This window comes from Microcebus murinus, chromosome 2 (assembly GCF_040939455.1).
Source record: "Microcebus murinus isolate Inina chromosome 2, M.murinus_Inina_mat1.0, whole genome shotgun sequence".
Classification (NCBI taxonomy): Eukaryota; Metazoa; Chordata; class Mammalia; order Primates; family Cheirogaleidae; genus Microcebus; species Microcebus murinus.
Genome location: NC_134105.1, coordinates 114,222,824 through 114,247,917, shown reverse-complemented (window position 1 = coordinate 114,247,917; position 25,094 = coordinate 114,222,824). Strand labels below are relative to the sequence as shown.

The 25,094-nt window shown below is 44.3% G+C and overlaps 1 protein-coding gene across 5 annotated transcripts in view; it reads right to left on the bottom strand.

The window, feature by feature from the left end:
* Window positions 1–15,330: 15,330 nt before the first annotated feature.
* The window catches only part of STYXL2 (serine/threonine/tyrosine interacting like 2), a 37,769-nt gene continuing 28,005 nt past the window's right edge, over window positions 15,331–25,094 (bottom strand). For 4 of the 5 annotated variants that reach the window (XM_012745312.3, XM_012745313.3, XM_012745311.3 and 1 more), the window contains one exon: window positions 15,331–25,073. In XM_012745312.3, the coding sequence (XP_012600766.2) occupies window positions 22,258–25,073 (2,816 nt within the window). In that variant the 3' untranslated portion in view covers window positions 15,331–22,257. The remainder of the gene's footprint in view (window positions 25,074–25,094) is intronic. The other variant, XM_012745314.3, reaches the window with a different exon arrangement.

Sequence of the window (25,094 nt, the reverse complement as noted above, 5' to 3'; positions counted from 1 at the left end):
TGAGGCCCAGCATTGGTACTTGGAGATTCGGGGCACCTGGCGGGCCTACAGGGGTGCTCGCAGCTCTGGCTCCAGCTGGCAACGCAGTGAGAAGAGATCTGGCAGCAGAAGATTGCGCTTGGCATGGACAGCAACACCTTCAGTGCCAGCCCTCCCCTGCTTCATGGCAGACAGAATTAAAAGGGGTTGCTATTGTTTGAATGTACATGTACCTTTAAAATTCATATTCTGGAACCTAATACTCAATGTGATAGTCTTAAGAGGTGAGGCCCTTTGGAAAGTGATTAAGGCCATATGGACGGAGAACCTACACTATTGGACCTGGATTCATGCTCTCATAAAAGTGGTTGAAGGGAGCACCCTCGTGCCTTTTGCCCTTCCATCTCTTTGCCCTGTGAGGACACAGCAGCAAGGAGCCATCTTAGAAGCAGAGAGCAGCCCTCACCGGACACCAAATCTGCTGGTGCCTCAGTCTTGGACTTCCCAGCCTCCAGAACTGTGAGAAATAAGTTTCTGTTCTTTATAAATTACACAGGCTCAAGTATTTTTTTTTAATAGCATCCTGAACAGACTAAAACAGGAGTGGAGCAGGGCAGGACAAGGGCAGGGATGGCTGAGAGGACTTCACCATCAGCACACAAGAACTCCTTGGGAACTCCCCTAAATAACCGGTGGGGGTGGCATGAGGGGGATGAAGCATGGGGAGATGGAAGGCCCCCAACAGCCCGTTAAAGCTAGATCCAGAGAAATCCTGTTTGTGTTTGTTAGTGTGACCTTAGAACTCCTGGCTGCTGTGGCTATCGCTTCAGGGCTTTATATAAAATATATAATCAAAATATTTTATTCTCCCTATTCACAATTATTTTAGGTCCACCCTTTAACACACTGACTGCCACACTAGAAGAAAAATATTTTTTCTTGGGGCCATGGTGTTTTACTACAAAAATAGAATAAAAACTTTGAAAACAAAACAATCATTTCTAATTTAATGAAAAATTTGTTATTTTTATGGTTTTGTATGTGTGAGTTATATGCAACCTGAAAAATAGTTCACGTGTCTCCCGAGGTAGAGACGTGTGAGTTACACATGCTTCACGAGGCCCTGGGGTCAAAACTAGCATGAGTTAAACACAACTCATATGGAAGTTAATGCGTTAAATATAGAGTCTACCTCTACTATGTTTTTTGGTTTTTTTGTTTTTTTTTTTTTTTGAGACAGAGTCTCGCTTTGTTGTCCAGGCCAGAGTGAGTGCCATGGCGTCAGCCTAGCTCACAGCAACCTCAAACTCCTGGGCTCAAGTGATCCTTCTGCCTCAGCCTCCCGAGTAGCTGGGACTACAGGCATGCGCCACCATGCCCGGCTAATTTTTTTTTATATATATATATCAGTTGGCCAATTAATTTCTTTCGATTTATAGTAGAGACGGGGTCTCGCTCTTGCTCAGGCTGGTTTTGAACTCCTGACCTTGAGCAATCCGCCCGCCTCGGCCTCCCAAGAGCTAGGATTACAGGCGTGAGCCACAGCGCCCGGCCCTCTACTATGTTTTTATAGATTATAGAAACATAAAGTAAAGATGCAGAGCCAACTGGATGAATTCAGAACAGACCTGGGTCTGGCCATTATTCACAGATGTTGTGAAAAATTAATCTTATCAGGGTCCTAAGGGAGATCAGACTCAGTGGTGCTGACCCACACTTACAAAGCTCATAAAATACAGGTGTAAAACAAAGATGCCCATTTATTAATGCACATTGAGATTTGCATCCACCGAAGTGACCAGGTACTCATGACCCTTGGTCTACAGATTCTCTCTCTGAAGGAAAATGACTGGGGAAGCTCATTGATAATCAGAAGCATTGCAGGTGAGTGTGGAATCAGAGCAAGAACCGGTCATGGGACTCCCCTGTTACCGGCAGCCAGCTGAGCTAGCCTGAGGCGTCCGTGTCCACATACGTGCGGGTCAGAATGGAGAACGGACATCATCGCTAATGGGCTATGCTAGGCTGGGCACTCCCCTACCTGCTTCTGTTCTTTTATTTCCAGCTCCCCTTGCCTACCACATGACTTCTTGAGGAAGCAAACCAACTCTCCAAAAGACAACGTACCAGTTTGTTAAAAATAAGATAGTGTTGTAATTGGTTGAAGAAATGAAACTGTAAAAAAGAAAATAAAAAATAATGAAAAAAATATTTAAAAAAATAAGATAGTGATTCATCAATTTGCCAAATAACAAACTTACCAAAGTATTAATTCACTAAAACTTTGCTTCTGTTAACTACTTCTGGAGCACATAACAGATTGCCTGTGTGAGATTGCTTTAGTCTTTGGGGACTTATTTCCAGCATTTGCTTGGCGTGACTCATGGGACTTCTCCTGCTCAGCTCTCACTGAGAATTCAGCAGGGCAGCTCAACTTGAAGGTCTGCTTTATGTTTTTCACCTTTTAGAGCCTTGTGCTTCTTTAATGTAGAGCATTTTATACGTGAATGGGTGAGTTTGTCCTTCAACAGAGATTATTACCTTCTCTAGTTTCGAGGTTTTAGGTCGAACTTAGATTTTAGCCACATTCTTAAATTTGTATAAAGACCCCCATTTCATGGAAAGGTTTTTTTGCTAGTTTTCACATTTGTTGAAAATATGTAGAAATTGACATGCAGACCAAAATTTTGTTCAAAAGACTGATAAAGTCAGTGAAAATAGGGAAGGGCATATTGGTATAAAACTTTTAAAGGGCAAACTGTTCTTTCATGTATATTATGTCAAATGAAAAGAGTCTGAAATTTGACACATGACACAAGAAAATATTTTTTCTTTTTTTTTTTAGAGACAGAGTCTTTCTCTGTCACCAGGTTGGAGTGCGGTGATGGGATCATAGCTCACTACAGCTTTGAACTCTTGGACTCAAGCAGTCCTCCCACCTCAGCCTTGGGAGTAGCTGGGACTACAGGCTTGAAGCACAATGCCTGGATAATTATTTTATTTTTGTAGAGACAGGGTCTCACCCAGGCTGATCTTTAGCTCTTGGCCTCAAGCAGACCTCCCACCTTAGACTCCCAAAGTGCTGGGATTACCGGTATGAGCCACCACAGAGCATGCACAAAAAATTTGATTAAGCTTATTCATAAAGCCATGATTAAGGTACCGTGTTCCCCCCCAAATAAGACAGGATCTTATATTTGTTTTTCCTCAAGAAGACACTCTAGGGCTTATTTTCAGGGGATGTTATTTTTTTTAAGTATGGTACAACAATCTACATTTATTCAAATATAGTTAAGTCGCCTTCTGGAACATCATCATAACTCAACAAACCCTGAATTCCATCCTGAATTTCTTGCGATTCTATTTCCTTTGGAACCATTGGCCCCAATCTCTCATGTCGAGCAATAGAGCTCTCATGGGGCAGATGAGAAGGGCTGCTCATCTTCTTTACCTCTCTGCAACGAAATGCATGGGTTGTGCAGATAGCTGCGTAGCCACGCCCATCACTAGGTCTTATTTTCAGCGTAGGGCTTATATTGTGCAAATGCTTAGAAATCCTGCTAGGGCTTATTTTATGGGTAGGGCTTATTTTATGGGTAGGGCTTATTTTCGGGGAAACACGGTAACAGGAAGGCATTGAGTTGAATGTATTGGCAGAGAGAAGCGTACCTTATTTTTTATAAAATTTTTGACATTGGAGATGTGCACAATGCATGAAATTTGAAATATCCAGGATCCTCTTGTTACTAATGACATAGACCCAAAGTGCCAAATACACTAGCTTTAGCTAGCCACAGTGACACAATTGTAGCAAACTGACTTATTCTAGACATGGTTTAGGGAACCAGATTTGGCAGTTTGAGGTGAATTAATCCTTCAGCAAATTAATATTTGACACATCAGCTTTGGTGAGTTGGTCATTAAGTGACTTGACTTTTGGTGAATTGATTTTTGACAAATTGATTTTCATCCAATTTACTCAAAGTTCTTCTTTGGATTTATGACCACCATCAGTTATCATTAAATCTTCTCTAGGCTTGGGCATGCCTGGCTTTTTAAGATGATTTCACAAATCCCTGATAAAATCCTACTATGTTGACTTTATAGTTTCCTCTGAGGGAAAGCATTTTTAAGTTCTTGAGAAACATGTCACTAACACTAGTCTGTATTGTTTATCACTATTTTGCTCTTAGTTGCTTTTATGCTACTGAACTATTCATGCCATACATAGAGTTAAGGCATGTAGCCTTCTGCCAGTCACTTCTTGGGGGCACCTTAGACAATGATTCTCAGTGGGGATCATACCGTGGGGGTGTATTTTGGAAATTTGTGTGGGCATTTTAGTGGTCACAATGACTGAGGGTACAACTGGCATTTTAGGCAGTGGGGGCCAGGGATGCCACACTTCCTAAAACACACAAGGTAACCCCCACAACAACTGTTCTGTGTCCCATACGCCTTTGGAAAATCACACTAGACATTTGCATCTATGAAAATCCTACAGATAATTATCTTAGCCTAGACTGTAACTGTTTTACATATAAACAAAACATTTTTCACATAGTTTTAATACACACTGAATTTTCTAGGATCATACTGTGTGACTCAAGGGAAGACGGTATTTTATCTTATTCAGAATTCTACCAAGAGTGGTTCACAATTTTGGAAACGCATGTTTCTGAGAGCAACACTTCTCATAATATTGAGTCACCAGTTTAACCACAACTATATCAGTCTGTGTTTGAAGCTGTTATGTTCACGGTGATTTTAAGTAAAGGGTGCAAACGTCTGGCTCTCACTATATCTTCTAGGGTAGTTGTGTACTAGCATTCACATATTCAAACATATTTTATTTTATTATCCATTACTTTCCTTTTATTTTTCTTTATATTAATATTATAGAAAGGGCATTACATTGACTTAAAAATTATATGTATATGTAGGTTATACACATAAGCATTTCATTTCTACACAGTGAAATGGATATTATGAAATGTTTCCTATAAAAGTGAAGTATCGTGTCTGAGAGGGTTGAGGATCACAGTCCTAGGCTTGCTCTCTCCCTGCACTGCTGCATTTTCAGATCCTGCTACTCTGCTTCTTTCTGAGTTTCTCTAATTGCTCTGAGAGGTGGAAGGAGTTTTGTAGCCAGCCCAGGCTCTGGGGCAGGAAAGAACAACCTCCAAGATGAACGCACCTGCCAGAGTGCTCAGGGGGCCTCGAGGTCACTGACTTGCTGAAACTTCCTGTGTTGCAACATGAACCAAGAGCCTGGCTGAGCCCAGTGTGTCTTTACTTTTGGACTTTAGACTAAAAACTACAATATCTCTCCAAAATGCCTGTCTCTTTAGAAACATGTCACCTGGGAGGAGTAAACTACAAAGGCTTCAGCCTTTATTACCAGAGATTGTTAGGCTAGCCAGGTAAGAGAGGGCGGGCCTCTGCAGAAACAGGCCCTGGTGTGAGAAGGGAGACTGGGTCAGGCCTGAGGACCTAACCCCTGCAGGGGTGGCCTGGGGAGGGAAGAGTGGTGGGTGTGGTAGACAGACACAGACTTTACCAAGAGATTGCCAAAGGCTACTCTCATAGCCACTGCCAGGGAAGAAGGGAGACAGACCGTTTCCCACGGGAATATGCCTGGAAAGCTGACGTTATTGCCACATCGAGGTGGGCTTTGCAATAAGAATAGAAGGTGGGAAGAAAAACAAATAATTATCTCTGTTGCTGGAATCAGAGGGGATTTTTATTCTCTTCCTTTTCCTTTTCTGTATTTCATAGGAAACTGTGAGTAAATAGTACCTAGACTGGCTGGAGTCCGGCTCCATGGTCAGACTGCTTGGCTGTGAATCCCGGAGCTACCACTTAGAACTGTGATCTGGGCAAAATACTTAAACTGTCTAAGTTCGTTTTCTCGACTGCAGAATGGGGATAATAATAGAACCGACTTCATACAGAAGGTTGGAGTCCTAAATGAGCCGGCACACACAGAGCACTGTGGTCCTCCGTAGCTAAAATAACCTCAGTGACCGTGACTTTGAAGGAGTGGGTTTCTCTGGGGCTGTTCTGGCCCAGCCATGCCTGGAACGGAGCGTCTGAGGTGGTCACTCTCTGTGCCACCTTGGGCCTGACTCTCCTGCTCTAGGGAGCCACAGGCATTCGGCACCGCAGCCACCCTGGTCAGGTCCTCTCCTGCCCTGAATAAACAAATACAGGGGACAGGACCCCAGGAGGAGCCAGGAAGTGGGTGGCAGATGCAAAGCAGGACAGAGTGGGCCGCTGGCCTGGAGAGGGGTCGGCGGGGAGAGAGATGGCCACTGTGGTGACCAGAGCTGGCCTTGGGCAAACCTGTGGCTCAGAGAAGTTGGTTATCAGTGTCCTCTGAATGCCCCTTTTAGCCCCACCTTCCTCCTTGTTTCTTTTAAAGTGCTGACATTGTAGGCCGGAGCTGCAGGATATTCCTTCCTATATGGGATTTTCCCCCCTACCTTCCATCAGTGTTAACGCAAATCCTAACCATAAACTATCTGCATTTATTTTTAAATGCCATTCTCCTCAACCTTTTCGCCCACACTTAGAAACTCAATCCGCTTTTGCTCTAGTGGTTCTTGTTTTGTCCTCCGTTCAATCCGACCAATATTTACCGAGTGTGGGTTATGCACGGGAGGATAGTTGAGTTCAAGGACTGAATCAGTACGGGCTCTTAAGGTCTACTTCAGGCACAGCAAGTGCCTGGTGCCAGGAAGGGAACGTTGCTTCCCGTTGGGAAAGTCAGTAGTGGCCGTGCTACCCAGTCCTGCGAGCAGGGAGCATGTGTGAATTCCAGGCTCACGAAGGTGTGTGAGCATGGCAGTGATGGGCGTTGGGTGGGATGGGCGGATGGCAGTTTGGATTTGCATGGAAAGTGCTGGAATGCCTCCTGTCTTAGTCCTTCAGAACTCTCCTACCTTTATGAATTAATTCCGTTTTATTGTCAAACTTTTCACAGAACTTTCGCGCTACCACTTTTCTTTAACTAAAAGCTTACCACAGGCCAGGCACGGTGGCTCACACCTACCTATAATTCTAGCACTCTGGGAGGCCGAGGCGGGTGGATTGCTCAAAGTCAGGAGTTCGAAACCAGCCTGAGCAATAGCAACACCCCGTCTCTACTAAAAATAAAAAGAAATTAATTGGCCAGCTAAAAATATATAGAAAAAATTAGCCGGGCATAGTGGCTCATGCCTGTAGTCCCAGCTACTCAGGAGGCTGAGGCAAGAGGATCGCTTGAGCCCAGGAGTTTGAGGTTGCTGTGAGCTGGGCTGATGCCACGGCACTCTAACCCCAGGGGGACAGAGTTGAGACTCTGTCTCAAAAAGAAGAAAGCTTATCACAATTCAAGGACCTATTTCTTTTACTACTCTCCTAAGTGGAAGCTTCTCATCTCAGACCCCATATACCACAGGACCCGGAAATTCAGTTTTGTAGTTTAATGGACACAGACATCTTTAGGGGCTTGTTTCCTACTAACCAAACTTATAGGATACTGGTGCATAAATCTGCATCACGATTTTTCCTTTCCAATGGGAGATACATCTAACCAGTGACCTCTAGGGCATCCTACCAGGTACATGGGTGTTAGGAATTTCATTCCACGGTTAGCAACAGATCTTTGGAACAATAATGGCTTACAGAGGTTGAAGTTTATTTTTCTTGCATGTAAATGAAATTTGGATATGGACAGTTGAAGGCAGATATGCTGGCTCTGTGGAGTCAACAATGCTCCTGCCTCCTTCAATAAGCCGTCTTCATTGTATGGCTTCCATTCACAAGGTCACTTCAAGGTCACAAGTTAGACCTTGCATTTCCAGCCATTGAATCCATCATCCTGGCAGGAAGAAAGAGGAAGGGAGAAGGCCAAAGGGGATGCCCAGCTGATTCAATACTCATTTTTTAGGGGTTTTCCCCAAAAGCCCTATGTATCAGAAGCCAGAATTTAGTCACAGAGTTATCCAATTTCTGTAAGAGAGGCTGAGAAATTCAGGTTTTCATCTGGGAAAATCACCACTCCCTGCTCCTCTCAAAATCAGAATCATGTTACAAAAGGAGAGAGAATGAACATTGGGTAGACAACTAGCAATCTCAGCCATTATTATGGCAACAGGATTGGACAATTTTATAGCAAGTGTGGAATCAGAGATTAGCCACTTAAGTGCTGTAAAGGAAAAATAAAAATCTCAAGACCACCCCCAACTCTTTATGCAAAAGGAAGAGTCAAGTCTAGAGCCTGAGTCATGCAACACCACCTTCCAAATGAATAGCTGTTACTAACATATTCCATGCAAATAGTAACCAAAAGGGAGCAGAGGTGGCTATGCTAATATCAGACAAAGTAGACTTTAAATCAAAAAAATTTATAAGAGACCAAGAGGGACATTATTACAGCAGGGCGATATAACAATTATAAACATTTACACACCTAATAACAGACCACTAAAATATATGAAGCAAAAACTGACAGAATTAAAGGGAGAAATAGACATTTCTACCATAAAAGTTGGAGATTTCGATACACCACGTGTACAATTTTTATGTTATGTGTCTTTTACCACAATAAAAAAATTGAAGGGAGGAAAGCTATTTGACTACTCTTGATAGTTGCATTATGGCTGTATAAGATGTTCAAATAAGGGGAAGGGAGATTTAAGGGAAGTATTTACTATTTACATATATTTTTGCAAATTGTGTATAAGTTTAAAAGTAGTTCAAAATAAAAAATAGCTACTTGAAAGAGCTGCTAATACTAGGCAAAAAAACACACAAAAAAATAGTCAATGGGCAGGATTTGGCCTTAGTTGCTAGTCCCTGCTCTGTAACCTATAGACATTGAATATTTATAAAAATTAGCATACTTTTCAGCTACAAACAACTTAAAAATTAATTAATAAACACTCAATTGGAAAATCTAAAATTCTCTTTCAAAATTCTTTTTTAAGTAATTCCTGGGCCAAACAGGAAATAAAAATTATAATTGCAATATATTTAGAAAATTATAATAATAAGAATAGTAATAAAAAAATTTATGAAAGGTAGCCAAAGCTGTACTCAGAGTCAAATTTGTAGTATTAAATAAATTTATTACAAAACAAATATAAATAAAAAATAAGTGTACTAAATGTTCAAGATTTTAGCAAAAGAACAATAGAAAAACTCAAGGGAAGTAGGAAGAAGGAAATAATTAAGATGAAAGCAAATATTTTTTAGTTAGAAAATAAACAGTAAAAATATAGTCATTTCTTTGGACAAAATACAAAAAAAGCAAATAATCTATCATTTAATCTAAAACAATGAGTAAATAAATATAAAAATTTAGGAAGGAGAAAGAGAATATAGTCATAGGTGCAAATGAAATGTTTACATTTTAAAGAGTATACTCTGTACAGTAAATTTGAAATTTTGCGTTAAATAAGTAGTTTTTAAGGCAAATATTAATAATTGAAATACCTCAGAAAGCTATAAAAAATAATAAGCCAAAACCCATGGGAGATACACTTTCAATACTGCATAGAATAACTAGACAGAAGATCACCAAGTAAATATATTTGAACATTATAAACCCATTAGACCTAATACATATCTATATTACACTACACCCAAGGAAAGCACAATGTACATCCTTCTCAAGAGTACATGGGACATCTCCTGGATAGACTATATGCTAGGCCACTAAACAAATTTCAGTACATTTAAAAGGATTGAAATAATACAAAGTATGCTTTCTCTGGGAAGGGGGGGATGACGAGAGGTAGGTTAATGGGTATAAATATTCAGTGAGATAGAAGGAATAAATTCAGTTTTTGATGGCAGAGTAAGGTGGCTATAGTGAACAACAACAATATCTTGTATACTTCAAAATAGTTAGAAGATTTGGGATGTTCCTAACACAAAGAAATTATAAATGTGCAAAGTGATGGATATCCTAAATACTCTGACTTGATTATTAAACATTCTATGCTTGTATCAAAATATCACATGTATCCCATAAATATATACAAATGTTATGTATCAATAATAAGAAAAAAGTATGCTCTCTGACCAAGATGAGATTAAATTAGAAAGCAATAACAGATGGACATATGAGAAAATTAAACAACAAATCCATAGGTTAGAGAGGAAATCACAAAAGAAATAAAAAAATACTTTGAGATGAATGAAAATGGAAACACAACATGCAAAACTTATGAGATGTAGCTAAGGCAGTACTTAGAAGTTTAGAACTGTAAAAGTTCTATACTATATTAAAAAGAAGAATGGTTTTAAATCAATAACTTAACCTTCTACCTTAAGAAACCAAAGAAAGGTACAAAGTAAACACAAAGCAAGAAGGAAGAAAATAAAGACTAGAGCAGATATAAATGACATGGAATAGAAAAACAATAGAGAAAAATCAATAAAAAGTTGGTTGTTTGAAAAGATCAACAAAAGTGACAAATCTTTACCTAGACTGACCAAGAAAAATCTGAGAGAAGACAGAAATGACTCAAATGGGGAATGTAAAAAGAGGACATCATTGCCAACCTTACAAAAATAAAAAGGATCCCAAGGGAATACTATGAACAGCCGTATGCCAATAAATTAGATAACATAACTAAAATGGACAAATTCCTAGAAAGATAAAAACTACTGACTCAAAAAGAAACAGAAATCCTGAACAAACCTGTAAGAAGCAAAGATTGAGTTAGTGATTTAAAAGCTCCCCACAAAGAAAAGCCCAGGCCCAGATGGTTTCACTGCTGAATTCAACCAATGTTTCAAGAAGAATTAATACCAATCCTTCACAAATTCTTCCTAAAAATAGAAGAGGGACGAACACGTCCCGATTTATTATCTAAGCCAGCATTCCCCTAATACTAAAACCGGACAAAGATATCACAAGAAAACTTTACTGTAAAAATACTCAACCCACTAGAAATAGAACTTAACTTTTATTTTTATCCAAGTAATACATGTAGGTTATTTTGTATGCACGTCATCTTTGAGCGGCCAGGGTGGCTGTCGCATGAGCATTATCAGATGAAAGGGGATTAATGTTTTCAGCCTGTTTGAGAGTAGTGCACAATGGCCGGGGACAAGTGGCTGGGCTGCTGGAAGATCTAAAAATGGCTGACTCACACCTGCTCTTAGTAAAGCGCAGTGCCTGACACACTGCAAGTCTTCAATAACCTTAGCCATCATTAGCATTTTTATGTTGGCCAAGATGAATGTGTTTGATAATGCCAAGCGCAAGTGGGAGTGTAGAGAACTAGGTACTGTTCTGATACTGAATTTATAGACACTTTCTCAAAGGCAATTTGGCAATATGTTACAAAGAGGTTTTTGTTTTTTAGGTATCTATGCATTGAGGTAGTAACTTCATAGGAATTTATTCTGAAGAATAACCAGACAGATAAACAAGCATGTGATTCATCTCAGTGTTGTTTATAATAGGAAAAACTAGAAAACGTAATTGTTCAATAACAGAACTGGTAAAATAAATTAGCCCCAGCCAAAAGATAGAATATTACAAAGTTATTAAAAATCATGTTGTTGGGAAATGTCCTCTATGGGAAAATGTTAAGTACGAATTAACTTTTAAAATAGTCTGTAAAATATGATTTTGTAAAATTTTTCATAAAAATATGATTTTAAATATATGAAAAGTAAAATTTTATATGCATAGAAAAATATCAACAGTGATTATCTCGCATTAGTATGATTACAGACAGTTTTTATTTAATTTCCTTTTTGTGTATTTCTGTATGTTCTGTGTTTGCTTCAGTAACATCTTCTTTTTTTTTTCTTTTTTGTTAGTGGAGGAGGAAAAAAGTCAATAATGTTATTGAAAAGAGTACAGTGGTCTATATTACCCCCATTAACACTTCATTCTCTACTCTTTTAATATTCTCTAATTGATTCTCTAATTGATCCTTGAGTGTCAGTTTTGTCTTTTCCAATCTGGAAACTGTATGTCTTGTCAGAGCCCTTTGACACGAGAAGTTTTCTGTTATTTTCAGCGTGTCTTTCAGACCAGAGCAATTGACCCCCTTTAACCAGCAGCACCACTCTCGGTGACAGCAGAAGTCTGCAGAAGTTACTAATCTCACCAACATCCTTTAGCTGCAGCCCCTGTAATTCAATAATGGAATTACTGATCGTCTGTAATAGGTACAGATCTCTTTTCTTGGCAACGTGAAGAGGGTACTGCAGAACGGCATTCACAAGAGCTCCATGTTTCTTCTGTCTCCTTCAAAGTACCTAGAACATCAAGTATCAGCAACTTAATTAAGAAAGCTGATAGTGGAATTACTAACAAAGGCCATTCTCGCTTTACATGAATATTCTCAGGCAATAGGTATTATCAATGTCTGTGGTGTGTACCAGCAAATCTGAGGAAGCACATCTGATACCTACAGCAAGCTTAAAGCAAAATGAGAAAATTGTTCCAGAAAATAACAGATGCTCTCAGACCAAATATATTTCCCCAGAGGAAAAAGAAACACACAGAAAATAACCCCAGATATGATCAGGACATCCAACTGAGGAAACATCAATTTTATAGACCATTCAATTAAAAATTATGTGCCCAGGGTTTATTTGTCCTTGATTTGGGGGCCTGGGAATGGTAGATAAAATAAATTAGGAGTATCAGAAAAGTCTGTAAACTTCCCAAAATCTCATGCTGTACCTCTTGGACCATTGTGTAATTGGGAGGAAACACAGGGTGGGGAAGAGGGTATTGGCCCAGAGTCAGTCAGAAATGTATCTGAAAGTCAGCCCTGACAATCTAGATGTGTGACCTTGAGCAAGTATTTGAACTTCTCTGAACTCATTTTCTCATCTGTAAAATGGGTGTAGAAATACCTATCTCTAGGGCTGGTGTGAATATCAAATAAAAGAATGTACAGAAAATATCTAGCATAATGCCTGTTGTAGGCACTCCACATTTTTCAGGCACAGTACACAATATCATATAGAGAAGCAAAACAGACTGATAAACAAACACACATCATTGGGTGCTTTAAAGAGGCATCTAGTTACTTACTGGAGAAAATAGCAGAACACTTTTGTTAGAGACTAATCATGGGGTTAGACTGCTGAGTAACTATGGATTGTAACTATACCTAATCTAGTTGACACTCATGTGTTTATAGGAATCTTGAGTTTAACTCTTCTACCTTAAAGTCCACACTCAAATTGTGCCCAAGAGATACCACTATCCCAGAAGAAGTTTGGGTGTAGGGGAGAGTTGTCTAGAAATTTTAAAGCTAATCTTGAAGAAACCCACAATTTTATTTAAAGAAGAAGTTTTCAAAAAAATGCACCCCAAGGAAAGTGATAATATTCCGAAAAGTTCCTAACGGCTAAAGGGTGGGAGTACAAGTGAAAAATGTGGAAAATCATTTTCCTGATCCATAACATTACATTTTTTAAAACCTACAATATTGTAATAGACACATTTTAGTGATTAATTATTTTTAACTAAAAATTTGAATACCTTTACATATTACTTAGGATCTAAAACTAAAATAAATAAGGGTGACACAGTGGAGAAATTGTGGGATCTAAAGTCAAAGTTAGAAGATGGATTCCCTACTCTCTACTCTGTTTTTCCTTAGTTGATTAACCTTGATCAATTGATTTAACTCCATCCAAACCTGTTTCTCCACCTGTAAAATGATGATTAAAAAATGCTCGCCTTTGGTGTGTTGTGTGAGATTATGTAGGGCACAAAAGCTGGAATACGCTGGCTCTGCCTTACATACAGGTCTTGGAAGGGCCTGGAAATATGGGGTGGGATACAGGCTCTCAGAGATGAGCTGAGGGATTTTTGTGGACGCATAGGGAGGAAAGCTGAGGGTACAGCCAATGCAGCTAAGTCCTTGGGTAAGTCAGGGAGGGGACTTCTGGAAATTGCTATAAAACTTTACCCTTAGAGAAACATAATTATATTTAACAACAAAAAAGATGAAAGTCTAAGGTGTGATGCCATTTTATTCTAAAATTTTCTTGACCATTTCTTAACATTATTATCATGATGAAATAAACGCAGCATGACAGTCGTCTTATAGAGACAAATGCACAAGTTAATGAAGTGTTGCTTTCTGGCTAAAAGGAATGAATTTTCGAATGATCTCCGTGGAATTAAATGGTCCTGTTCACTTGCCTTCCGTGGGGAGCACCGCTTGCTTTGCTGAGACGACGGAGGTGCAGTGAGGAGCTGTCGGCCAACCCATTCCCTTCCGTATGGAATTATATTGTCTTCATCTGGACAGAACTTAACGCTGAGATTTGGTGGAGGGTCAGGCCTGCAAGGCCAGGGTTTCAAGTGCTTTAGATCATAGTGTTTATTATGAGGTGGTGAAAATATTTCATTATAGTAGTTGCAATTTTTAAAAATCATCCAGTTTTCAATCATATCAGAAACAATATTTTTTTGTGTTCAGTAAACATTATCACCTAAAACGCCACGATTTTCTTGATCAAATAAAAAGCATTGATTGGTTTAGTTGAACCGCAGACACACAGACTTTAAAAAAAAGAATGTTTTTGTGGCGGAGGGCCAGCATGTTGAAAGTGAGCTCTGGTCCATCTTGTGATGCACTGTACCACCCACGGGATGCCCGGCTGGCAAGGCTCAAAACGAGAGCGAGGAAAGGGGAGAAAGGAGGTCCTTGCCTTGATTTTCAAATGGCCCCACGTTGCCCTTGTTTTTCCTGACACAGCTTTCAGGCTCCTGGATCTTTAGCTACTCCTCCACCAAAACTTACAGTTCTCTGTGTCCTTCCCTTTTCAAAGGATGCTGGCTAATCCATGCCACTGAGTTATCCATCCCTAATTCACAGACTTTCCACACACAGTAGCTGGGGCTTTAACTCAAAGGAGTGAGTGTCACGCTGTGATTTCAAACCGAGGAAGCCTCTGGCCTTGGAGTGCCTTCCTTTGTCAGAGAACTCACTGGACTTGCATTCAAACCCATCAGAGGAAGACACAGGGTTTCAGTCCTCTTGGCATTTCCAGCACCCAGAACAATTCTTGTCCCACAGTAAATACGCCATGAATGCTTGTCAAATGCAAGGAGTGAATGAATGAAGCCAGCAAGGGAGCTCTTTCATGGTGGGTCTCAAATCATTGTTTATTAATTAATATATTTTAGTACATATCTGTTAGATTTTCTTTGTTTGAGAGCTGCTGTGAGGATAAGGGACTTCTCTAACATCTCTGTCTCTCTCACACATACACAGGCAAACACATACCCCAAAATAGATCTGGGGACAGATCCTGCCTCGGCCCAGAAAAACCCTGCTGAAACTCCCCTCCTCCAGCTCTCTGCCTTTTCTGCCTCCCCCACCCCCCAGCAGCCTTTGTGATGAATCGAGAGCCACATAACTACCTGCGCCGCCGTGCAGCTTTACAGAGAGAAAGCTGTCTGAAAGACACACAAATATTGTGACTCCCCGGAATGAAAGCTTCTCTCCCGGGAGTCAGGAAGAGAGAGTGCACAGAAATCTTAACCTCTTTGAACATCCTGTCCTTTAAGTAAAGCTCCTATTTAAGAGCAGTCCCTGGGGCTCCCTGCTTGTCATCTTCCCGGCACTCTTTTGCACAGGACTGTTTATTAGTGAGACGGCTAACATGGAGGATGCAGGAAGGCCAACTCGAGCAGGGCTTTGTTCAGGAACTGTATCTTCTGGATGGCCAATCCATCAGCAGCCCTGTACTCAGATTCCAGATTTCTCTGCAATTGCCGTTTTAATCTCTCCCTGGGCATAGATCTTTTAAAAGGCAACATGGTGTGATAGAAAAAGTGGCTTTAAAATCAGACATAGCTAGGTCCAAATCCTTGCTTCCCTACTTATTATATGACTCTGGGCACATTACTTAATCCCCTGTCTTAGTACATTCAGGCTGTTATAACAAAATACCATAGAGTGGGTAATTTATAAATAATAGAAACGTATTGTTCACAGTTCTGGAGGCTGGGAAGTCCAAGATCAAGGCTCTAGTAGATTTGGTGTCTGGCAAGAGCTCACTCTCTGCTTTTCAAATGGCATCTTCCTACTATGTCCTCACAGAAGGGACAAACAAGCTCTCTGGGGTCTCTTTAATGGGGGCACTAATTGCATCCATAAACGGGGAGCCCTCATGACCTAATCTCCTCCTTCTTAAGTCTCCACCTCTTAATAGTATTGCATTCAGGATTAGGTTTCAAAATACGAATTTTGGAGGGGAACACAAACGTTCAGACCATAGCACCCCTCTAAATCTAAATTTTCCGTTCTCTAAAATGGGGTAATAATACCTGCTTTGCAGAGTTGTATTGGTCAGCAGAGTTGAATGGAACTTGGCTGAATGGTAGTCAATCAGCCTTCCCGATGGAATTCCAAAAGGAAGAGTGATCAGACTCTGGGGGCCTTGCTTACTATGTCCCTCTCTGGGGCCACCAGGGCTGGGAGCAGGAAGCCACTTGCATTGTCTTTCTGTTTGAGAGCTTGTTTGCTTTGCATTTGTGTTTGAGAAACGTTAATAAGGCAATGATCCATTTAAGCTACATGTTCTCAATGTCCTGCAAAGGGTAGTGAGTCATGCCTGCTGTCTGCCCTTTTGCTTGCCGCAGGGGTTTCAGTTACTCTGTGTTCCTTTGAGGAATGCCTGGTTTCCCCAGAACAGTTCTTAGCAGCTTCATGTGAATGAGGTCACAGCAGGCTGGTTGTAGCTGGCATGGCACAGAGCAGGGCACCAATTACTACCGTGACAGCCTTTGAAGCTGCTTTCCTTTCCTCTCCCTTCCCCGCCACCCCAGCCTCTGCTCTGCCTTGGAGGGCGTGGACATTTGTCAAAACTGGGCTATATAGAAGCACTTGCAGCATCTTCGTGGATTAGAGAGAAATGCTTTCAGTAACTCTGACCCAGCAGTCAGTGGGGGTGAAACGGGGGCTGCTCTCCCAAGCAGTTGGCTAAACTGTTGCACCTCCCAAAGATGCACGGAATTCCCTCCAACCTTGAGTATCCTGTGACATACTGTCTCCCATCACACCCTAACCATCTTGCTCACGCATCAGGGAAAAAAAAAAAAAAAAAAGGAAAAAGATTACTCTGAAACTAAACAGAAACAAATTGACTTCTTTGGGTTCTAAATATGATCCATGAAGGATTCATTAGCTAATCAATGCTTCCATGCTTTTAAAACAAGATTAAATAGCTTACAATGCAATGGAGGATGGCAAAGATAGCTTACTGTGCCAGGCATTGTCCCAAGCACTTCCACTGTCCTAAGCACTTCAAGTCTCATGACAGACATGGGCCTTTCTGTTACTTGAGATGGTCTCTGCCTTCCACTGCTTCACAGGGCATGTTCTCTTGACAGCACAAGGCCCTGGTGCAGTGTTAGGAGGAGGCTGGCATTCAGGCAACGTTTATCAAGCTGAGCTAAATTGAATTGAATAGCTGAGGCCACTGCCTTGGTTGCCACTGAAGGTGAATCTAGCTCCTGCCTTCAGGAGCCTAAAGGCAGTTGAAGCTTCAACCAAGTGGATCTGCCCCTGCTCTGAGGGGCTGTGGCCACTCCGGATCCAGGCTAAAAGGCCGGCAGCGGGATGCCCGGCCGCTGTCTCAGCGGATCCCTATGTGAACCTTCTCACAGATGCTACAATACCATAGCGTCCAAACGTGACTATTGGTGCGTCTGGAACCTATAAGAATACAATTACAGGATGTTGTTAATTGTCTCCACAAGCAAAAATGGCTGGATAGGCTTAGTCTAAATTTGGCAGGTATTTTGGGAAATGATACGACTTAAAATACGTTTTAATGAAAGTCACTTGTGCGTGTTTGTGCACATGTATGTGTGGGGTGGAGGGTTCCAGGCTGGCACCTAGGACAGGTGGCAGACATCCTGCAGAGCAACTGGAGCTGAGGAAAGACTCGCCACGGTGGACGTGGAATGGATGATGCTTTAAAACACGAACCTCGAATCAAAACCCGGAAGCGTGGATGTTCCTAAGAACAGGTATAGATTTGTAGTCAAGACTCTTCTCACAGGGCAGCTCTGTGGAGCATGCTTTCAGGCAGGTTGTGACAAGAACTGGTTATTTAATTGTCATGGGTTAATAATTCTTCCAAGCAACACCAGGGATAAGTTTCAAGAGTCCAGAGAAATCCATATTCCCTTTTCTGCTAATATTCCAAGCACGCAAAGAGTAGGGTCTTCATAACCCAGCATCAACAATATGTCACAGGGTAACTGATGCCCTGGACTGAAAATTTGCCCTTGGTGTTGGATACCTTCCATTTGCCCTTCCAGATCTGCACCCATCCTTCTCCCCACCCTATCCCATGCCCCATGGGTCTGACCAAACAGACTGTGAGCATCAACTCGCTTCCCTATGGGTTCGGGCTGGATTTGACCTGTGGGGAGGGCAGGAGACTGGAGTAAGAGAGGCTGCATCCTCCGGCTCCTGCCCTGTGGGGTCCTGTCAGGCTGGCTCCCTAGACCAGAGGCCTCGGCTCTTATAAGACTGGCACCCGCCTCCCCCGACAGCCCCCTCTGTCTCCAGGGTCCAGTAATAGCTCCCTCCCCTTGTCTCCTCAGGCCTGGGAGTGCCATTAGCCCTGGGGTGTGCACTGTGCCTTGTGGTTTCCCTGCACCAAGACCACACCTTTGTAAATAGCTCCTTTATGAAACTCTCTGCTTGAATTACCCTAATTTGGGAGTGGCCTCTGTGTCTTACTGGGATGCTACCTGGTACACCTGGTTTCTTCACAGCCCCCACACTTCCATTCTCTCTCCAGGGCCTTACTTTGGATGAGGACAAAAACATTTGTTTTCTTCCTCTCTCTGTCTCTCCCCAACCCCCACCTCAGGATTCTGTGCAGGATTTTCACTCTTGCTGGGCCCCTTTCTGTGCTCTGGTCTCTCTCCTAGGGAATGCTGCATGACTCAAGAGTGGACAAAGGCCATAGATGCAGATCTGTCTCCTCTTCTTTTTTTTTTCCCCCTGTAAAACAATGTCACTGACTCTAGTAGTTGGTTTTATATATTGGAAACTCTATTCCAATTGTTAATTAATTCTTAAGCGTGGGTCAGTTTGTGTTCGGTGTACAGTGTTTTCGGTCGTTTAGGACTCTATGGAGATGGCCTTTCCACTTACACATGTTAACATTTGTGCTGCTGCTAGTTCTCTGTTTGCCTCTTCTAATCCACTTCCCGTCCTTCTCCAGCCTACTAGGCTCTCCTACCCACCGGCTTCCAGCTAGGTTTGGCCAATGGAAATGACTAGCATGAAACCAAAACCCAGGAGGAGGAGGGGTTGGGGCATTTATTCCCCCCACTCCTCTGCCAGGCGGCCCCTCTGCATGTCCTGGCTCTTGCTGGACTCTGGAAAAGCTCCCTCACTTTGTCCCTTCAGTCCTAGGGTGGCATCAGTTTCTCACTGGTGCTAACCTCTGGGTGTTTTATTATTCCCTCGGGGCTCCCTTAACCCTGCCTGTGCCTCTGTAAGTAGTCTTTGCATTAAATTTTTGTTGGTCACCGTTTTGGGGGTGCCATGTGTTTTCCGTGGGGACTTTTACTGACATATACCTCTTAATGTCATTCAGAGACTGGCAGGCCGGATTACAACCTCTTATCCTAGGTTAGGTATAATTCAGAAGTCACACTTGGGATGCCTCACACTTCAAATCCCAAACATTTCTTTAAACTCATCATAAACCATGTACATTTTCTATCAATGTGCTTTCCCAAAATATACCCTAGACTTCAGGAAAGTAGCTGAATTCAGGATCCGGAATTCTCAGACAGACACCACCCCGAGTACAGGATCCTGGGGCAGCTATGCTTGGACACACAGAAAGCAAAGGTATTTCTCTAGGGTTTGGCCCTGATGATATCTGGTTTCTTCTGGTGAGCCAAGCTGGGCTACATGTGGGCCCTGGGGCCATTATTGCCCCTCTAAGCCTGACAGCTCAACTGAGAGCAGAACGGGTGGTCTCCCAGCCTGTTTCCCCAGGCTCACATCCAGGGCTGGAGAAAGACCAGGGCAACTCTTCAAACCAATATGCTTTATGTGTTTGTTCAACATTCATTCCGGGGAGTATGAGTTGGGATTGACTACGAATGGTTTAAAATTTTTTTCTTGTGACTACGAATGGTTTAAAAATTTTACCTTGACATGAGTGAGATCAATTTTTATATTTTGTTAGTTATAGTAAAAAAAAAAAAAAAAAAATCCAACATGTATGGGGACCTAAGCTAATTGGCTGCTTATGGTTCGGCATTCTCATTCTTCCTTCCAGATCAGCCTTCTAGAGTAGGTACTCTGTTGATTATGCCTATATCAGAACCTTCCCCATAAAAGTGAAATGAGAAAGGAAGCCTTGAGTTCTCCCAGAAGGAAGGTAAAATGGGCCACAGCCAGCCTTCTTGCTGTGGGATATAGTAGGATAATTTTTTTTTTTTTTCTTAAGAGCTGGAGTCTCACTATGTTGCCCAGGCTGGATTCCAACTCCTGGGCTCAAGCGGTCCTCCTGCCTCAGCCTCCCAAGTGGCTGGGACTACAGGCGGGTCCCACCACCCCAGCCGATGCACTGCTTCGCATGGTGAGAATGACCCATCAAGCGTTGGAGACTAGGGGCCGAGACCAACTAAAGATGAAAAAAGGAAGGAGGACAGGGGCAACTGGGACAAAGCCTGAGCACTACTTTTTTCAAGGCCTCTTGTTCCCTGTCAGTCGGTGGAGGGGAGAGTACTACCATTAGCAACTGAACCGTGGCGAAAGCAGTGGAGGAAAAGCAAGCAAACTCATGCAGTTGCTTTGACAGCAACTACATGCAATTCTGAGCTTGCTTTCATGTCAGCTCCCCTTTGCCTTGGTGTATTTACCTTTGTGCTCTTTAGAACGTGTGATGCTGAGCTAATCTCCATGGGAAGGTTGCATCATCTCCACGTCCCATGGATCTCCGTTTGTAGGGAAAATGACGATTATTACTTACTCTTTGTCCCATTGTGGATTCTTCCTTACTCTTCTTCCTCCCATTAATCATTTCCTCTCCAGCTGCGTCTCCCGAATTGAATTTTTCTTTTTTTTTTTTTTTTTGAATTTTTCGATTGATCGAGACATCTCAGACCCCTGCATGGCACATGCCTGTTTTCAAATCCTGCAAGGTGCTGTAGCTTGAAAGGAGCTGCAGAAACCAGTCCATCAATGACTGTTGTATGGTGCTGCTTGCGTCAGCAACTCAACCTGTGTTTTAGGGGCAGAAATGCCTTGGGAACAAAGGGTAAAGAATTCTCACTAGCCTAGCTCCTCCAGAGTGCAGGGAAGAATCAAGTGCACTGTTCGCTAAATTATCCAACGATCTGCCAGGGAATAAAAAGCAAGGATGGCCGCTAGATTTTATTAATATAAAAGTATGTTTCCATCTCCTTGAATTGAGCTTTTTTAATCCGCTCCCCATGGTCTGTTTTTGTTTTTCTGTCATTCCAGAGGGACCCTCTCTCTATATCTTGCCACTCGCACCACAATAAAACTCACTCTCGTTCTCTAGTTCCCTCTGTCACTCTCAAGGGCTTTCCTAATGCAGTCTCGTGCTGCACTGAGGCTAAATACTTGATTATTATTTTTTATAATGAGATGACGGTGATATTGCCTGGAGGCACAGCTTTTGTGGAACAAGGTGAGGCTGGCTCGTGATAACCCATTTGTGTCTTTTTAAGTGGGTATCCCATAATACTCAAAGAGCTAAAAGTGACCAGAAGGAAGAAGAAATATTTGACAACATACCAATTTAATGGAGATCCAAAACAGTAGAAAGAAACAGCCAGAACTGAGCCTTGCCAGGAGAGGTCAGACTTGCCACAGGATAGATTTCCTGGGTCTCATTACTCCACAAACAGAACCATGCCCCGCATTCATGGGCTTTCCAGATATAAGACGGAGTCTCCAACTAACTGCAGTGCTTTCTCAAGCTCCCCTCGCTGGTGTGGGATGAGCACTATCAAATACATTAGGTGAAAGATGGAAGCGTAGAGGGCACTGGGCAAGAGAAAATGGAGTCAGTCGGTGGCACTGGGGCTTCGTGTGGATGGCTCTCCTCCCGCCTCCTCCACCTCCACCTCCACCTCCAGCGCCCTTTTGCTTGGTACCTCTCCTTTCAGCTCTGCCCCTCTGGAAGATGCCCTCTGCCTCCTCATCCCTTGGCGGGTGGTGGCAACACATGCCCTGAGCCCTGTGCTAAGTCCTCCAGTGTTCTCAGCCACTCCCTGGCTCAATCCTCCCTCCTTCTCTGCAGCTTAGTCCTGGTTTCTTCTTGCCGGCGTCTCCAAGCAGCGATGATGGCTTCGTCGTCCATCTCTTCCTCTTCCTCCCTGTCAGTGCTTCTGCGGTACTGCGACCTCCGCCCAGAGGCAAACCTCCCTTCTTCTCTGTTTGCCGTCCTCTCTTTCTCTCCCTCCTCTTCAGACCTCATAAAGCTCTGGGTGAATTTCCTCTTGGCTCCAAATTCAGAGAAGTCTGACTTGGATGACTCTTCCACGTCTTCCGTGTCCCTGTCCCTGTCCCAATGTGGGCGCTGTGGCTCCGGGGACTCCTCCCGTTCGGAGGGCTCGGGGGTCCGGCGGAAGAAGTAGGGCTCTGGGCTCTCCTCTCGGGAGCTTGAGGTCTCACTGAACTTGGACCTGGAGAACTTGTGCGTCTCTCTGCCCTCCCTGGTGGAAGAAGAAGAGAACCTCGAAGTGCTTCTTACAGAGTTGCCATTTGCCTCGTGGTAGGAGGAGGTGTCCTGTTCTTCTGACTGGGATTTGGAGAACTTATAACTGGATGATTTAGACTCCGTCTCCCGGAGCAGGGAAGATCTGGTGTATTTCCCCCTGGAGCTTCCAGACCAATCACTTGGGGGAGGAGATTTTTCCTCTGTCCTGAGGCCACTGAGCCACTTATTAATACTGCTATCCGTCTCTTTGCCAGCTCTGCTGCCACTTGCATAGTGATCACAGACAGCCAGGGAGGAGGAGGTGTCTGTTTCAGGTTTTTGGGAATTACTGCGGGAAGAATACCTGAAGCTCCCTATGGCACTGTCAGTGTCCTCGTCCCTGTCATCCATGCCATTTTCCTCATCTTCCTTGGCCTTCTTCTTCTTCTTGAAAAGGGAGCTGCGCTTGTTGTCTGAGGCCAGCTTCTCCATTTTGCACTCGAACATCTTCTCCCTCAGCTCCGTTTGCATCTCCCTCTCCTTCTGGCCGAGCTCCCTTAGGTCCACATGGTCGGCAAAGAGGCTGTAGATGGGCTTGCTGGTCCCCCTCACCCTGCTCCCGGTGCCTTCTGCCCTCGAGCTCAGCGTGGAGTGGGCGGACAGCACAGACTGCGAGTCGCCGCTGGGTCTGGCCTGGCTCTGAGGCAGCAGGCAGCCGCCCAGGGACGAGCTGCTCTGTCCACTGAGCGTGGAGACCTGGTCATCCCCCAGGCAGCCGGCCGCTGGCGCTGCCTTCACGCCTGCAGCGGATGGGGAGCGGGACAGCAGCAGCATTTCATTTTGCTTCTGAGCGAGAGTCTCGCTGACGACATGGGCGATCCAGTTCTGGATACTGGCAATGGAAACCGCGTCGCAGGGCCCCACTGGCAGGTTAGGCAGGGGGGAGGCTGGGCATGCCCTTGTGTTGCTTGTGGCCTGAGACAGACGGGAGCGGCTGCTCTGGGTGCTGAGTACCGACGCCGTGTCCCCATCAGCACTGGCAGAGAGGGCTGCAGACCAGAATGCAGACAGGCAGATGCTCGAGCTGGCGGCCGCGCTGCCCGCCTCCCAGCCTGCCAGGGACTGGCTCTCCTCCAGCGTCTGCCTGCTCCTCTCCAGCAGCTCCAGCCTCCGCTGCCTCTTCTTGGCCAAGGCAGAGTCCTCCCCCTTGCTGAGCCCCACCACCTCCTCCTTGTTCTCGCTGCCTATCTTCTTCTGGTGCTTGAGCTTCCAGGCCTGGTAGGCCGTGAGGCCGGCATCAGAGGGCTGCTTCTCCCCCGCCGCCTCCTCGGCTCCAAGCTCGCTGCTGCTGTCTCCTGCTTCCAAGTCTTTCTTGTGAAATCCGAACTGGATTCTCTTGATCTTCCACCTTTCCAGGGCAGTGAGCTTGTCCTTGTTCCTGCTGCAGAAGTTATAGAAGGAGCTGGCCTCGGAGCACACGCTCTCCTTGTCATCCTCTCCCGCCCTGCTCCCTGCCTCTGAGCTCGCCTCCTCCTCCTCCTCCTCCTCCCTCCTGCTCTTGGAGCGGTACCTGCTCGAGGCCTCCTTCTCAATCTCCAGCAGCCTCTCGTTCCACGCGTCCCAGGTGCTCTGCGTGGACACAGAGTCGGAGCGGCGCCGCCCAGCGCGGCTCTGCGCGCTCTTCTCCAGCTGCTGCTTCAGGGCCCGGATGTCGCGGCTGCTCTCGCTCTCCGCCGCGCTGCTCTCGCTCAGGGTGTGCCTCCGCCTCCTCCCCACCCAGGAGCTGGCCTCGCCCTCCTCCTCCTCCTCCTCCCTCCCCCACCGCCGGTGCCCTTCCGCTTGGTAGCGCTCATTCCGGCTCTGCCACTCCCGGATGACCCTCTCCACGTCCTCGTCCTCGAGCTCCTCCCCAGCCTGGCTGGAGGTGGGTGAGCGCCTGTCCTCTGCACCCCGGGGGACCCTGCCCGTGGGGAGGCCCTGCCCCTCCTTCCACTCCTCATGCAGTTTCTGCTCCTCCTCCTCGTCAATGAGAGTGCCGGGCTTGGAGGCCTGGCTGGCCGTCCCCAAGGAGGAGCCACTCAGGTGGCTGGTGACGTCGTCCTCCTCCTCCACCGTCAGGGTGCGCACTGTGGCCCTGAGCGTGCTCCCCGCCTCCTCGCCCTCCTCCGCCTCCTCTGTGCCCCCTTCTTCCTCCTCCTCCTCCCTCTCCTCCATCAGCTGCTCGTTCAGCTCCCGCAGCTGCTTCAGGAAGCCGTCGTTGGGGTAGATGGCGCGCTTCCTGCGCACGGTCATCAAGGCCTCCAGGACAGCCATGTTGTGGAAGATCATCAGGTAGGCCACCACCAGCACTGCCGACCGGCTGACGCCCATTTCGCTGCTGACCAGGACTTTCCCTGCGAAGAAAGCACAAGAGA